Source organism: Trachurus trachurus (assembly GCF_905171665.1).
Source record: "Trachurus trachurus genome assembly, chromosome: 17".
NCBI lineage: Eukaryota > Metazoa > Chordata > Actinopteri > Carangiformes > Carangidae > Trachurus > Trachurus trachurus.
In genome coordinates, this window is record NC_139900.1 from 28570518 (window position 1) to 28583452 (window position 12935).

The window sequence follows — 12935 nt, forward strand, 5'->3', positions numbered from 1 at the left end:
AAAAAAAGAAAAAAAATCATGATTTCTTTAAAGCTGACGATCTTCTATATCAGTTCCATACACAACCAAAAGAAACAATCCAATTAAAATGAGACAAAGAGCGAGGAGAAATTATCATGGTAATCAAATGGACATCCGTAACTTATTACATCACACTGCCCTTTTCTGTTTACTAACCTCTGAGCTGGTAAATAGTTATCGCTGTTACTAGCACCAATGTGTTCAAGACTGTGGTATTGAAGTACCACAAGTTAAATGATTTGAAATATTATTTGAATTATTTCTCTTTCCAAAGTGGGAAAAAAAGACCTACTGAACTTCTTTGTTAAGGCAGGAGGCTTATGCACATGTTATCATTACTGTGACTGCAACTGGGACTGTTGGTGAATTAAACCATGAACAGAGGAGTAGGGAGGGGAAATTATTTTAGATTTCATTATCCAAGGACCAGATGTCGCCTGCTAGTGAGTTGGCACAGCCCTGAATGGTCCAGGTAGCCAGGGCAAACTGGTTGTGGAACAGGTCGACGTCAGCCTCAGGGGCGTCGGTCCTGAGCGCATCGAGGTGGTCGGACAGAGCTGTGAGAGTGTGGGGGCCGGAGCCCAGCAGGATGTGGCGGAAGGGACTATCTCTGGGAGACACGTAGGGCGACAGGAAGTTCCTTTCCACCTGCAGAAACACGGGAGAGAAGGATGTTCACATAAATGCATTTAATTATGTCATGTCTTTTAGGGTGGTTATTTTACACTCTATGCACTGCTGAACAACCTTTAATATCAGTACCATCACTGCCTTCCACCACGTTCTGATCAGCAAATAACCTGTACTGGCCTCTGCACATGACTGTGTGTGAGTGTTGCATTTCTACAGAGTATCTCAACAATGATCCTGAACTGTAGAGATCTTACCGTCATGATGTGGTCATTGATGATGCGGCACTTCTCAATGTCCTCCAGGTCACTGTTCTGGACTTCTGTTGCCAGGGCACGAGAGGCACGGCCGTAGGAGCCATAGGCTGAGATCAACCACTGCACTGTCAGGGCCTTGGGCAACAGCTGAGGCTGAGCCTGGAAGCAGACACAGCATCAACACCGCTTAGTTAGTGAACTGGTTTAACTCAATTAAATAGAGGAGCATCTTCCAGGGACATCTGGTTATTTTTTAACAGCAATGGAACAAAATGATAATTAAATGGCAGAAAAATTGAAAATTGAAGGTAAACGTTATTTTCATTTGCCACTCACTCTCTGAACCCTCCTGACTTTCACATTGATTTGCGCCACACGAGTACGTATGAGCTTCTCGTATTTCCCCAGGTCCATCTGCAGCAGATGATCATGGACCAGCCTCAGAGCTATGTGACCTGCAAACTGGGCTGATGCTACAGCCAGCTTAGGAACATTGTTGGCTGTGGCGCTGTTCAGCTTCAGCTGGGTGTCCTGCAGTGTGCCAAAGTATTGGTAGTGCTAAAGGAGGAGAAGAACATTAGGATGAGTTAGGTCAATGAACAGGGTTGTCAAAACTCTTATTTAATTTTGGAACATCAGGACGACTTACTGAGTTACCAGCAGCAAATCTAAATGAGAGTGAGGGAATGCCGGAGAAGGCCAGGAAAGGATATGCAGCGTTGTCTGGTTTCAGAGGCTCCAAACTGGAAGATAAACATGAAAAAGAAGTCGTGACCATTTGCTAAAAATTAGTATGAGAAAAGTTTGGTAGTCATGGAGGTAATGAAACACTGAGACTGTAGAGGAGAATGTAAAAGACTTACATGTCCGATTCCCAGTTGCTCTTCCCAAACTGAGAGATAAGAGACTGAGTGTTGTCAAATTTCACCTGAGGACAAAACAATTGAACACATTAATTTTTCTGAAAAACTTGACTAAATGACATGAATGGATTGTATTGAATTGCTGAGTTCACCTCCTTCAGAGTGCTCTCAATCAGGCTGTGCATCAAGGGACTGGCTGCTACTTTAAATCCACTGCGACCTGGAGAAGAACATTGGAGTGAAGTGTCCTTATACACATTACAGTTCTAGATGTCAATATCAGTTACAGCCATTTTTCTAACTATTCATATAATGTGGACAAGATGTCAAAGATGTTTTTAAAAGAGAAGTAAATACCTGTTACAACACCATCCAGGTTGATGTAGGAGAAGGCTTTCATGTTCAGAGAAGTCAGATAACCCTAGAAATGCAACAAGTACAAAAAACAGTCAGTGACATTCAGTGTTGGGAACGTTACTTTTAAAAAGTAATTAGTTATAGTTACTAATTACTTCTCCCAAAAAGTAACTGAGTTAGTAACTCCACTACTTCACTATAATAGTAACTAGTTACCAGGGAAAGTAACTATTGCGTTACTTTTTCTTTCTTTTTTTTAAGTTTAAATATGTCGAAGAATTTGGATTTTTTTTCTCTCATTTTTAAATTGTATTTTATTGTTTTCATATATTTCACTGATCGCAATTATGGAATGCGAGTGTGTGTTTTATTGAAAGCGAGGCTGCCTATGAAATTAGGTTACAGTGGGTTTTTTAAGTGCTGTGGCTACAAGCAAATCTCATATTGTCTCTGTACAAAGACAACAAAGACCTTTTTAAATGTGAAAACAGCGGAGACCTATTCAAGATTTGCGTTTAATAACAGGCGAAATTAATTTATTCATGGCCACATTAAGTGAAATTATTAACTTTACCGATTATCCATCTGATTATCTGTCCTGCTGCGAGCGCACAACAGGGTATCTGCGGATCCTTAAAAAGTCTTAAATTCATGTATCTAAAATGAAGGCCTTAAAAAGTATTAAATTTATTAGAAAATTCTAAGATGGTCTTAAATATATAATACACAGCATCATAAAATATGTATGCACTTAAACTTTTTTTGAAATAACAGGGTATGCGCGCGGGGTCTTAAAAAGTCTAAAATGTGAAAATCTAAATTTTAGGTCTTAAAATGTCTTAAATTTGTTGAATTATTGTGTTCAAGTCTTAAATAATTTTAGACAGGTCTTACATTTTCTTATGCCCACCATGGGCGAGCATTTCACTCGCATTTGCCCCTAAAAAAAACAAACATGTGTGAACCGGAAAAATCACAAAAAGCACACGATTGGTCAAAAACTACAAATCCCACAATTATCTGGCCTCAACAATAACAGTAGTTAGTGTAAGTAAGGGAGAGTGGAGCTGTAGGTGAAAAGAGGAAACAACGCCACGTCTGGTCCTGATCTATGTTGTTCGTTCACACCGTCACCGTTTATTCGTTACGTCCGCGGTGTAAAAGGCCGTGGCGCAAAGACGTGACGCGATTAGGCGCGAGACGCGGTAGACGCGACTTTTTTTTTTTGCGACGCAATACACCCGATTCTTTTATGGCGACGGGACCTTCGCGTCTTCGTCCTTTTCATCGTGTTTGGTGGGAAGACCCACGAGTGGGAAGACCCACGAGGGGCTTCCCACCAAACACGAGGAACGTTTTTTTTTCGCTCGAGTTTATACGCGCGACCAAACGCGAGATACGCGAGAAATGCGATTTATCGGTCGTTTTGACTTTGTGTAAATTCGCGTCTTCACGAGCCCGCCCATTTTCACTACAACAACAACATTTCTGCTCTCACCAACCATGGTTGAGGTCACAACGCTGCTGAAGCTGCTCTGGAAGAGTTCCAGCTGATGAGCTACAGAGACTTTAGAGTCAAGAGGAGCAGTGCGTCGCTGTGTCGGACTGTTTGGATTTAATGAAGAAGCTGCACAGAGTCAGGTGAGCAGATGCTCAGGACAAACACTTCGCTCCGGGACATAATGTAGCTACACCTCACATGTTCTTGTCTTTTACCTCAGGGAGATGTGTCTGTTTCCACTTTCCCTCCGATCTCGGCAGCTTCCCTCTGCTAGTCTGTGTGTGTGAGGCTAAACTGCGTGCGTGTGTGGTTTGTGTACAAACTGAACACTGCCTCTGATTGGCTTAGCATGAAACTTTACTCTGCCTCAACCAATCATCATCACTTATGCGGTTGTCTCGTCCCTCCCTCCTCCCCCCTCCCCTCACCAAAGGAGAGGAGGAAAAAAAAACAACAGTTTAGCAGCTTCTGTGTCTGAGATGAGATGAGCCAAGTCGGAGGACAACGGCTTCACTGAGTAGTTTGTAACGCGCCTCATTTAATTGTCGGTAACGGTAACGGCGTTGTAACGGTGGAAATAGTAATTAGTTAGATTACTCGTTACTGAAAAAGATAACGCCGTTAGTAACGCCGTTTATTTTAACGCCGTTATTCCCATCACTGGTGACATTACTCATTGTTGTGCTGGTTTGATCAGTTCTACGGATTTATTGATTTTATTCATTTACTTGTAATAGAGTGGAAGCACCCTTCACTGTTTTGAATGTGTGTTAAAGGTGTGAAAGTACTTTGTATGAATGTCTCCTATGTATTGTTTTGTGTATGCAGTGGCTCTGAGCCCAAAACAAATTTCCCTTTGGGACAATAAAGTACAATCCAATCCAGTCCAAGACTTTCTTGTTCAACAGTTTCAAACATCATGCAGTTCTCACCTCCAGCCACTCGGTGGCGCCAACACTCCCATATTCTCCAGCGCTCCAGCTAGCAAACACAATCGTCCTCCTTGGCTTGAATCCATCTGTTCAAGTGGATAACACATGAGTATGAACAAAAAGAGCAGTGCCCTCACTAAACAGGGTCTGATATTAATGTCATGTCACTTCTGTCAAAATAATTTCTCATCAGAAACAGCAGCTGTCATCAAGACTGAGACTCACCATTCTTCACCATGTCTGAGATGGAACGAGCCAGCTCAACAAGCACGCTGGTGCCAACAGTTGATGTTGCAAAACCTGGACCCCAGGCATCCCTCTGAGCACCGATGACCACATACCGGTCTAAGATTTAACCATGAGACAATCAGAAAAGACAACCACAACACACTCACTGACATTCAACTGACCTGATCTCATGTCTGTCTTGTTAAAGTAGCATCTTACCTGCATCCACAAAGCCTTTGATGGCACCAAAGACATTGTGTATGCTCTTTTCAGTGAGGACGTTGTTGACCTCCACAGTGATCACATCTGTATCTTCTCCCAGTTTGTAGTAGCTTCCCCATTCTGCAGGTGCACTCTGACCCCCCAGCTGCCTGTTGGACACACATAATAAACATGTCAGCCTCTACTGAGTGACATATATGTCTATATCCCACTTTACGTCATCAGATAGTACAGTTTGTAGAGTGAATATTTCAAGTTTTCATCATCATTTCAGATGGTCCACAGTGTGTCTGGGTCTTACTGCATAATCTTAGTTGCCGTGGCTGTTGTGATGGTCTGAGCCAAGATTGTTGGTAGACCTGAAGACTGGACGGGAGGAAACTGAGTGTGGTTGAAGGAGGGGAAGCCTGGGGTGTAGGGATCCCCTGACCCCAAGTGGACCTGTGACAGACACAAGGAAGACTTATGAAGTTTGACCAGCACAACAGTTGACAACAAATGCTTTTGTTGTCACGGCACCAACACAACTGATCATGTCTAGAAATAAGTACGATCTCTAATCTCTGTTTCTAAACAGTCCACACTCACATGTCCATAGAGCTGAGTTGTCTCTCCGATAGAGTAATCTATGGGGTCTGCATAGATCAACACAGCAGAGGCGTTCATTTTGGCAGCATTGGCTACCTGTAAGCAAAAAGATACAAGCAAGGTTCAGAATTTCGTACTTTAGAGCAACTGAGGGGAAAAGCATATAAAATATACATATTTAAACGTCTTACTAAAACCACCCACCTTCTTAGCATAACTGAGCCTACCAGCTCTGACCAGCAGGACCTTGCCATTCAGGTTGACATTCTTGCCCTGCAGCGATGTGAAGTCCACTTGCTGCCCATAGTGCGCATACACAACAGCACCCTGGGCCGAAGAAAGAAAAAAAAAGAGAGAGAAATAAAATTAGGGAATTACCTTTCTTATGAAAAAAAAATCTCTGCTTTAATTTATCTTGTAGATTACCGTTACTGATCCATTGGCACTGTAGGAAAGAAATCCAGTTGGACGCTCCTCAATCCCGTTCTTGAAAACAACTCTGTTGGAGCCAGAAGCTGGAGGGTCCTGAACCCTAACAAAGTGCTCATCAGTCCAGGTGTCCATGCCGTACTCTTTAAACCTATTGTTCACCTTGTTCGCCAGCTCTTCATCACCAGGAGAACCAGCTCGGTGGTTGAGACTGGTAAACTCACTGATGACAGAGGAAACCAAACATGACAGGAAAAGGAAAATGACAGAGTTAAAACTATGATTTTTAGAAAAAGAAGTCATCACTGCCTGGCAGAAAAGTTTAGGCTTACCTAAAGACAGATTCAAATTTGGATTCACTGAGTTTTTCAGCCAAAAGTGCTTTGACATCATCCCAGTCCATTAGGGGGGCAGCACCTGTCTCGTGTTTAACAGCTTGTTCAAAAGGGATCACCGACACTACAGGGCTGGGAGCCGAGTCCTTCTTTTGATGGACCAGGTAGCCAGTCAAGTATCCTGAAAGAAGCAGTGGTTTAAAATGAGGGACAACCAGAGTCAACTGGGACCAAAACAAGCACACATCAGGAGACACAGGTACATAAAGCTATGTGTTGTCTGCTTGGTTGGGGAAAGACACCAAGTCTTCCAATTAAAACACTAAAACAGATTAATATCAATACAGAGTAGTGGTCTTATGATTACTCCATGTGGAACTCCACACATTATTTTAGTGATGCAGTCTTTGTTCAAATGCTTCTTCTTTATTCCTTGGCCCTCTTACCAATAATAAAGATGAGGATGGTTGCAGATACCATGAAGCAGAGCTTCATGGGTGCATGTCCACACCTTTGAGTCACATATGGTTTGCGGGAGTTGAAACTGAAATGGTCCCTCACTCCTTCTCCTTCATCTTCCTTGTCCATGTCAGGCAACAGTATCTTCTCCACCACACTACTGTCAAGCTTACTCTCCATGTTATGTAGCAAATTTGAATGTGAATGGTTCTGTGTGTTCCTCGTTAAACTGAAAGGAGAAAATTCCAATACAGTATGTTATTGTTGATGGACATAAAGCTGGACTCAATGAGCAATGGACAAGTTCATCCTGAAAGTGTTCCAACATTCAACAAAACAGTGTTTCGTACAGCGTTATAATAAGTTTCACCTAATAGAAAAGGTTTACAACATTGTAGCTAATGGCTTTACAAATATCAATATACAGTCTGTTAGTGTTTTAGCCTGTCTAATCAATAAGAAGACCAGGTTGTCAGGTTGTGAAATTTCCTCTTGGCCGTTTTAGAACCTCAGGACACGTAGCCTATATAGAAAAGAAGTTTGATCACATGTTTTTTTGTGAAGCAGTTCCTTGTTGAAAGTTAGTAGATGTAACTCTGGTTCTATAATGCTTGTGTAGCCTTTACCGGGCTACACTATTGGTTACCCTCTTGGACATTTACACTGACAATGCTGATCAGTTTCCAGTAATCAGGTTCAATTTCAGCCTTTTCTTGTACACAGTTTAGCAGTGGAACCAGCAATCCAATTCATCCAATTATTTCAGGAATTGCGAGTTCAAATGAATTAAAAAAAATATGTTTGTACAAATTTAGTGCTTCAGATCTCTGTCATTTTCTTAAAGTTTGTCTGACATGTAAGCAGACTACAGTTTTTTGCATTACATTCATAAGGTTAATTGAAAATTCAAGAGTTACTTACTAAATGTTCAGCTGACACAAGTGTCTGCTCTTTGCGGCTTTCGCTTCTGTCTGCTCTCTTCTTATGAAATAAAAAAGAAACCATAAAGTCAAAGTGAGGTCACTGTCAGTAAGGGGAAGTAGCGTACCAATGTAGGGTTTCTCAGGCAAAGACAATGATGTGAATATTCAAATCCCTGCCTGCACTGATATGTATTCCACTGCAGATATACATCATGTGGCCTTTAAGATATCTCTAATGAGAGCACCAGTATAAAAAAAAAATCAAAGTTGGTTGCCTCAGAGTTGAAAGAAACTCTAGGTTCCCAGCTTAACAAAGCCAGTTCAGCTTGGCACTGAGTCAGTTAGGGCAACATACTCATATGCCTAACCTGCTGGCAGGTTTTCTTCAACTAATTTCTCCTCTTCTTTATCTAAAGCCTGCAGACTAAAAGCAGTGGCAGATGGTGAGTGCTGTAGTGGAAGAAAAAACTGATAACGAAGCACCAACACAAGAGAATGGGAGAGGATTATTAGACCCTGATTGGATGTTTAATGACTATTTGTTTGAGTGTCTCCGTTTTTCTGCATTGTCAATTTACCTGAACAATATTCTCAGCCCTCACATCGCTCATATGACACATCGTGGACATGCGCTCAATAAAGAATTTGCTTTGAATTTGTTCTTCGTTTCGTTTCTCTTTTCCTTTTTCTTCCTTTCTTTTTTTGTTGTTATTGTTTTGCTTTGTTTGTTTGTTTATTTGTTTTGCTAATTTAAGTTTTTACATGACATCGGTGTTGCAAAGCAAGTGTCCAAAGCAACTGTGTCAGGCTGTGAGAAACAGGCCCGTGCAGAGTTCTTCGGAGGGGCAGGTGCTCAAAAGAAGAAAAAAAACACACACACACACACACACACACACACAAAAAAAACATCACAGACAGAAGGGCACTTTGGGCATCAAGGGGCAAAGAGGCAGTTCCTCCTGGCCCTTTGCCCCTTGATGTCAAAGAACAATTTCACAGAGCTGGTACCAGTCTAACTACAATGAATGTAGTAGTACTACTATGAAACCTAGAGACCTAAAAGACTAACAAATAGGGTTTCTAGCTCTATGATTATATGCATAGACTGCACGCAAGCACATCCCCCATCATGTTATAGAGGCAAATCTCTTATTAAACTTTTTATTTGAAGAAGAAATAGGTTATACATGTTGCTCTTAATTTTGTATACATGTCATGATAGAGATAGAGGCACATTTGAATACATCCAGTAGTCTAGGGAAAGCACATTTGGAAACTTGTATGTATAAAGGCATAGCTATTTGGGAGCTTTATAACAAAAGATTTTCCTTTCAAGGATCAATAAGCTTGCCTTATTCTGATTCTGATATCACATGTTAAATGCAACCAATGCTGTTTAAGTTGGTGGGGCAGGTAACTTTGCGACTGCTTAAATGAAATTATACCACATTATATTTTTTTATTTCATCTTTAGTTGCTGCCAAGTTGTTAGTTTGTACCTGTTCAATTGATACTGTAGATATGAACATATACATATAGAATATAAATGCTAGACAGAAGGGCGGTGTTTAGCTCAGTTGGTAGAGCACCCGCCACATGTGTTGAGACTAGTCCTCACTGTAGGCGACCCCGGTTCAAATCCTGCACCGAGCGGCCCTATCCTGCGTGTCATTCCCCCCCTCTCTGCCTCCCAGTTTACTGTCTCTATCAACTATCCTGTCCATTAATAGCAAAAAGCCCCCAAAAATATAGCTTTAAAAAATGAATAAATAAATAAATGCTAAATAAGTGGAACAGATAATAACTTTTTTTTTAAGTTAGTACTCACGTCTTGACTCAGTCAACAACTTTTCCGCCATGTGACCTTGCGTTCTTTTGCAGCTGCTGTGTTGCTTTTATGTTTTTTGAATATGTGCTCATATTCTGTGAAAGCATTCATCTATCTTCACTAGAAAAAAGTAGGAGGATCAAGGCTTTTTTTAGCTTGTTGACGTGAATCATGTTATCTGTTTTATATCGATAAGGGCTTTTTATCTCCTTGTGCACAAGATGGGTCAGATTAAGTCAGACTTAATTGAACTAACTACTATCACTTGTTCTGAAACTGAAAACTCTGACAGCTCAGGGTTTTAACTCAGAGTTAACCCTGCTTTTATGAAATGAGTCCAAGTACTCTACATTGGGAGGAAGCCTTCTGAGGACTGACAGGCAGGCCAGGGCGCATGATCAATTGGAGGCATAGTGACAGGACCCGTCAACTGTCACATCTCTCCAATTGATCATGCGCCCTGGCTACTTGGGTGACTGGCAAGCGCGCATGACTCTTACCCGGGAGGTGTGGGTTCAATCCCCGCCCGGGCCCTCTTCACCTTGCCACATTCTGGCGTTGTTGGCAGGATCCATGTAGCACTAGGTGTGGATCCATGGATTCCTAATGTGTGGCAGCCTGCGCGGAAGCACGAGGACGTGCTTGTGAAAAGAGGGGGAGAGATGTGACGTCCTTGCCCCTGCCCCCCCAAAAAGTCCTGTGGCGATGTGGAATGGCGGCAGGCACAGGCCAAGGATGTGGCTGGGAGTGCCTAGCCAAACCATGCCCACAGGCGGCAATGGAGTGACGGTCGTTGTGACTGCGGGATGGAGCAGCGCATCACCTCGGCAGCTTCCATTGCGACTGAGCAGCCCCACACTGCTCACCCCAGACAGAGGAAGGACCTGGAAAAGGTGGTTCAAAAATTGTCTCCGGACGGTCAACTGCAACCGTCGCGACATGGAATGTCCGCACACTGCTGGACTCGGCCTCAACACCTGACAGGCCCCACTGTAGGACAGTGGCCCTGGAGCTTGCCAGATATAACATCGACATCGCAGCACTCAGCGAGACCAGACTGCACGGAGAGGACTCCCTGGACTCCCTAGCACACAGCCCAGATACCATGCAGCAAGCCTTCAACACCATCTCCTCCCTGTACCAATCCTTCGGACTTCAGGTCAACACTCAAAAAACTGAAGTCATGACCCGACTCACTACCCGTTCATATGGTGTCCCACTCAAAACAGTCGACCACTTCACCTATCTCGGCTCCACTATCTTCACGCTGCACCCTCGACACCGAAATACACACCCGCATCAACAAAGCCTCATCAGCCTTCGGACGCCTGCGCAGTATTTGAAAACCGCAATGTGAAGGTCAGCACCAAGGTCGCCGTCTACAATGCAGTTTGTGTTTCAACCCTACTCTATAGGGCAGAAACATGGACACGGATGTCCCTTTCGCCAAGTGGTTAGCGTGCATGACTCTTACCCGGGAGTCTGGGTTCGAATCCTGGACAGCACCAACTCTATCTGTATGGATGCAGCCGTTGCCAAAAGACATCTACGGTGGATACATTCTGGCATTGTTGGCAGGATCCATGTAGCACTAGGGGTGGGTCCAAGGATTCCTAATGTGTGGCAGCCTGCGTGGAGCACGAGGACGTGCTTGTGAAAAGAGGGGGAGAGATGTGACAGTTGAGGGTCCTGTCACTAAGCTTCCAGTTGATCATGCGCCCTGGCAAAGTGGTTAGCGCGCATGACTCTTACCCAGGAGTCTGGGGTTTGAAGCCCGCCCGGGCCCTCTTCACCTTGCCACACAGACGATAAATCAAAAACCTGGAGGGCTTCCACATCCGCTGCCTTCAGAAGATCCTTGGCCTGTCGTTCCCTATACTGTATATCTGTATGGATGCAGCCGTTGCCAAAAGACACCTACGGTGGATAGGACACACCATCCGCATGCCTGACTCCCGCCAAGTCCGCTATGGCCAACTAAGTGATGCAAAGCAAGCCCCTGGCGGTCAAAAGAGACACTACAAGGACTACACAAAAGACCTACTAAAGCGCAGCACCATCAACCCCACGCAGCTTGAAACTCTGGCACTTGATCGACCAGCCTGGCAGACCGCCTGTGCCAGAGCAACCTCGTTCATACACAACAGCAACCAGCAGAGAAGGACCGAGAGACGTGCCCAGCGACACCAGAATCCCCCCAAGAATCAAGCGTCATCATTGTACACGATGGACAGCTACTGTGTGCGTGTATGTGATTTTTCTGGTAAAACAACAGTAAAGTTTCTCTTTTGTTTTTACTTTGGGACATTTATAACAATAAAAGCTGAAAACAAAACAAAAACAACAAAACTGAACTGAAAAGCAAAAATCATTAACAAATGTAAAGAAACAAATAATCAAAATTAACTGACATTAGCAGTGACTGTTGTCAGAGAGGAGGCTGACGGCCCCCAAACATTGCACAACACAGAGAGACAGAATGACTGGCCCTTAACAGCAGCTGACCGATTACCTGTGTTAAAAGGAAATAACATTGATAGTATGTTCAACAGACAGGGCAGACAAGTCAACAACCTCTGTGATTGGACATTTGTGGGGGGCAGGAGCAAAGCAGTCGCCACTGGTGGTAAATTATTACTAAATCTCAGTAAACAGGTGGCTCTGATATTTTTTGATGCCAGGTTTTGCTATTTAATTTGTTTACCATCACTTTAGGTATTAATTATTGACTGACAAAACAAGCCATATAATGTTGGTTTCCTGTCCCTATAATTGCTCTTTTGGGTGCATTTAGTAATTATACGTTTTAACCCGGTTCCAGGTTGCAAATGTGTATTTGATGCAAACCAAACAATCACTTCACTTCCTGTCAGTGCTTTGAAATCTCAAGTAACATGAACGATGCACTCATGCGTCTGACAAATCTTTTCCAGGTAGCTGTAGGTAACCGTTTGTACCAGACTGCACCTTCAGATCTACGGTAGCCTCTATCTCCTGCTGAACTAAGCAGTGGACTTGATGAGGATTTATTCTCTTGGAAACAAACCAAGGATTTAGAGTTCTGAAAGTTCAACAACATATTTTACATCAAGTGGTTGTTGTAGTTTCATTCAACCTCAGGCCAAGAATGTGAAGTCACCATAGTACTGTAGTCAGAACAGATTGGAGTTGTCTCTTCTATCTGTGTAATCACTACCTGACACTGTGGTGTGGTCTGGCTGGACACTGTGAGAAACATAATGTAATAATAATGTCATGTCAATGTAACAATGCTCCAACTGTGCAAAAGCAGTGGAGGAAATTTTTTCTCCCCCCCAAAAAAAGGTGGAGGTGGTTCTGGACTTTCACTGGTGCAGTCAACA

General features: G+C 43.1%; 1 protein-coding gene across 2 annotated transcripts; it reads right to left on the reverse strand.

Moving 5' to 3' along the window:
• Window positions 1-208: 208 nt before the first annotated feature.
• Window positions 209-12055, reverse strand: LOC311000490 (transferrin receptor protein 1-like). Of its 2 annotated transcripts, none has more exons than XM_083991217.1 (17): window positions 11985-12055; window positions 6810-7051; window positions 6361-6544; window positions 6026-6251; window positions 5804-5926; window positions 5600-5695; window positions 5313-5452; window positions 5009-5160; window positions 4787-4906; window positions 4562-4647; window positions 2129-2192; window positions 1924-1991; window positions 1772-1836; window positions 1558-1651; window positions 1245-1466; window positions 909-1067; window positions 209-669 (listed from the first exon to the last, which is right to left on the reverse strand). In XM_083991217.1, the coding sequence occupies exons 2-17, from the start codon at window positions 7000-7002 to the stop codon at window positions 427-429; spliced, it is 2235 nt and encodes a 744-aa protein (XP_083847343.1). In that variant the 5' UTR covers window positions 7003-7051; window positions 11985-12055; the 3' UTR covers window positions 209-426. The 2 variants fall into 2 exon arrangements, with proteins under 2 accessions (XP_083847343.1, XP_083847342.1); XM_083991216.1 differs by lacking the exon at window positions 11985-12055 and adding an exon at window positions 9574-9649.
• Window positions 12056-12935: the final 880 nt, after the last annotated feature.

Coding starts and splice junctions, on each gene's coding strand:
- LOC311000490 (XM_083991217.1), bottom strand. CDS start 7,002: ATGGAGAGTAAGCTTGACAGTAGTGTGGTGGAGAAGATACTGTTGCCT. Junction 4,907..5,008: donor CAAAGGCTTTGTGGATGCAG/GTAAGATGCTAC, acceptor GTTAAATCTTAG/ACCGGTATGTGGTCATCGGT. Junction 4,648..4,786: donor CTCAGACATGGTGAAGAATG/GTGAGTCTCAGT, acceptor CCACTTGAACAG/ATGGATTCAAGCCAAGGAGG.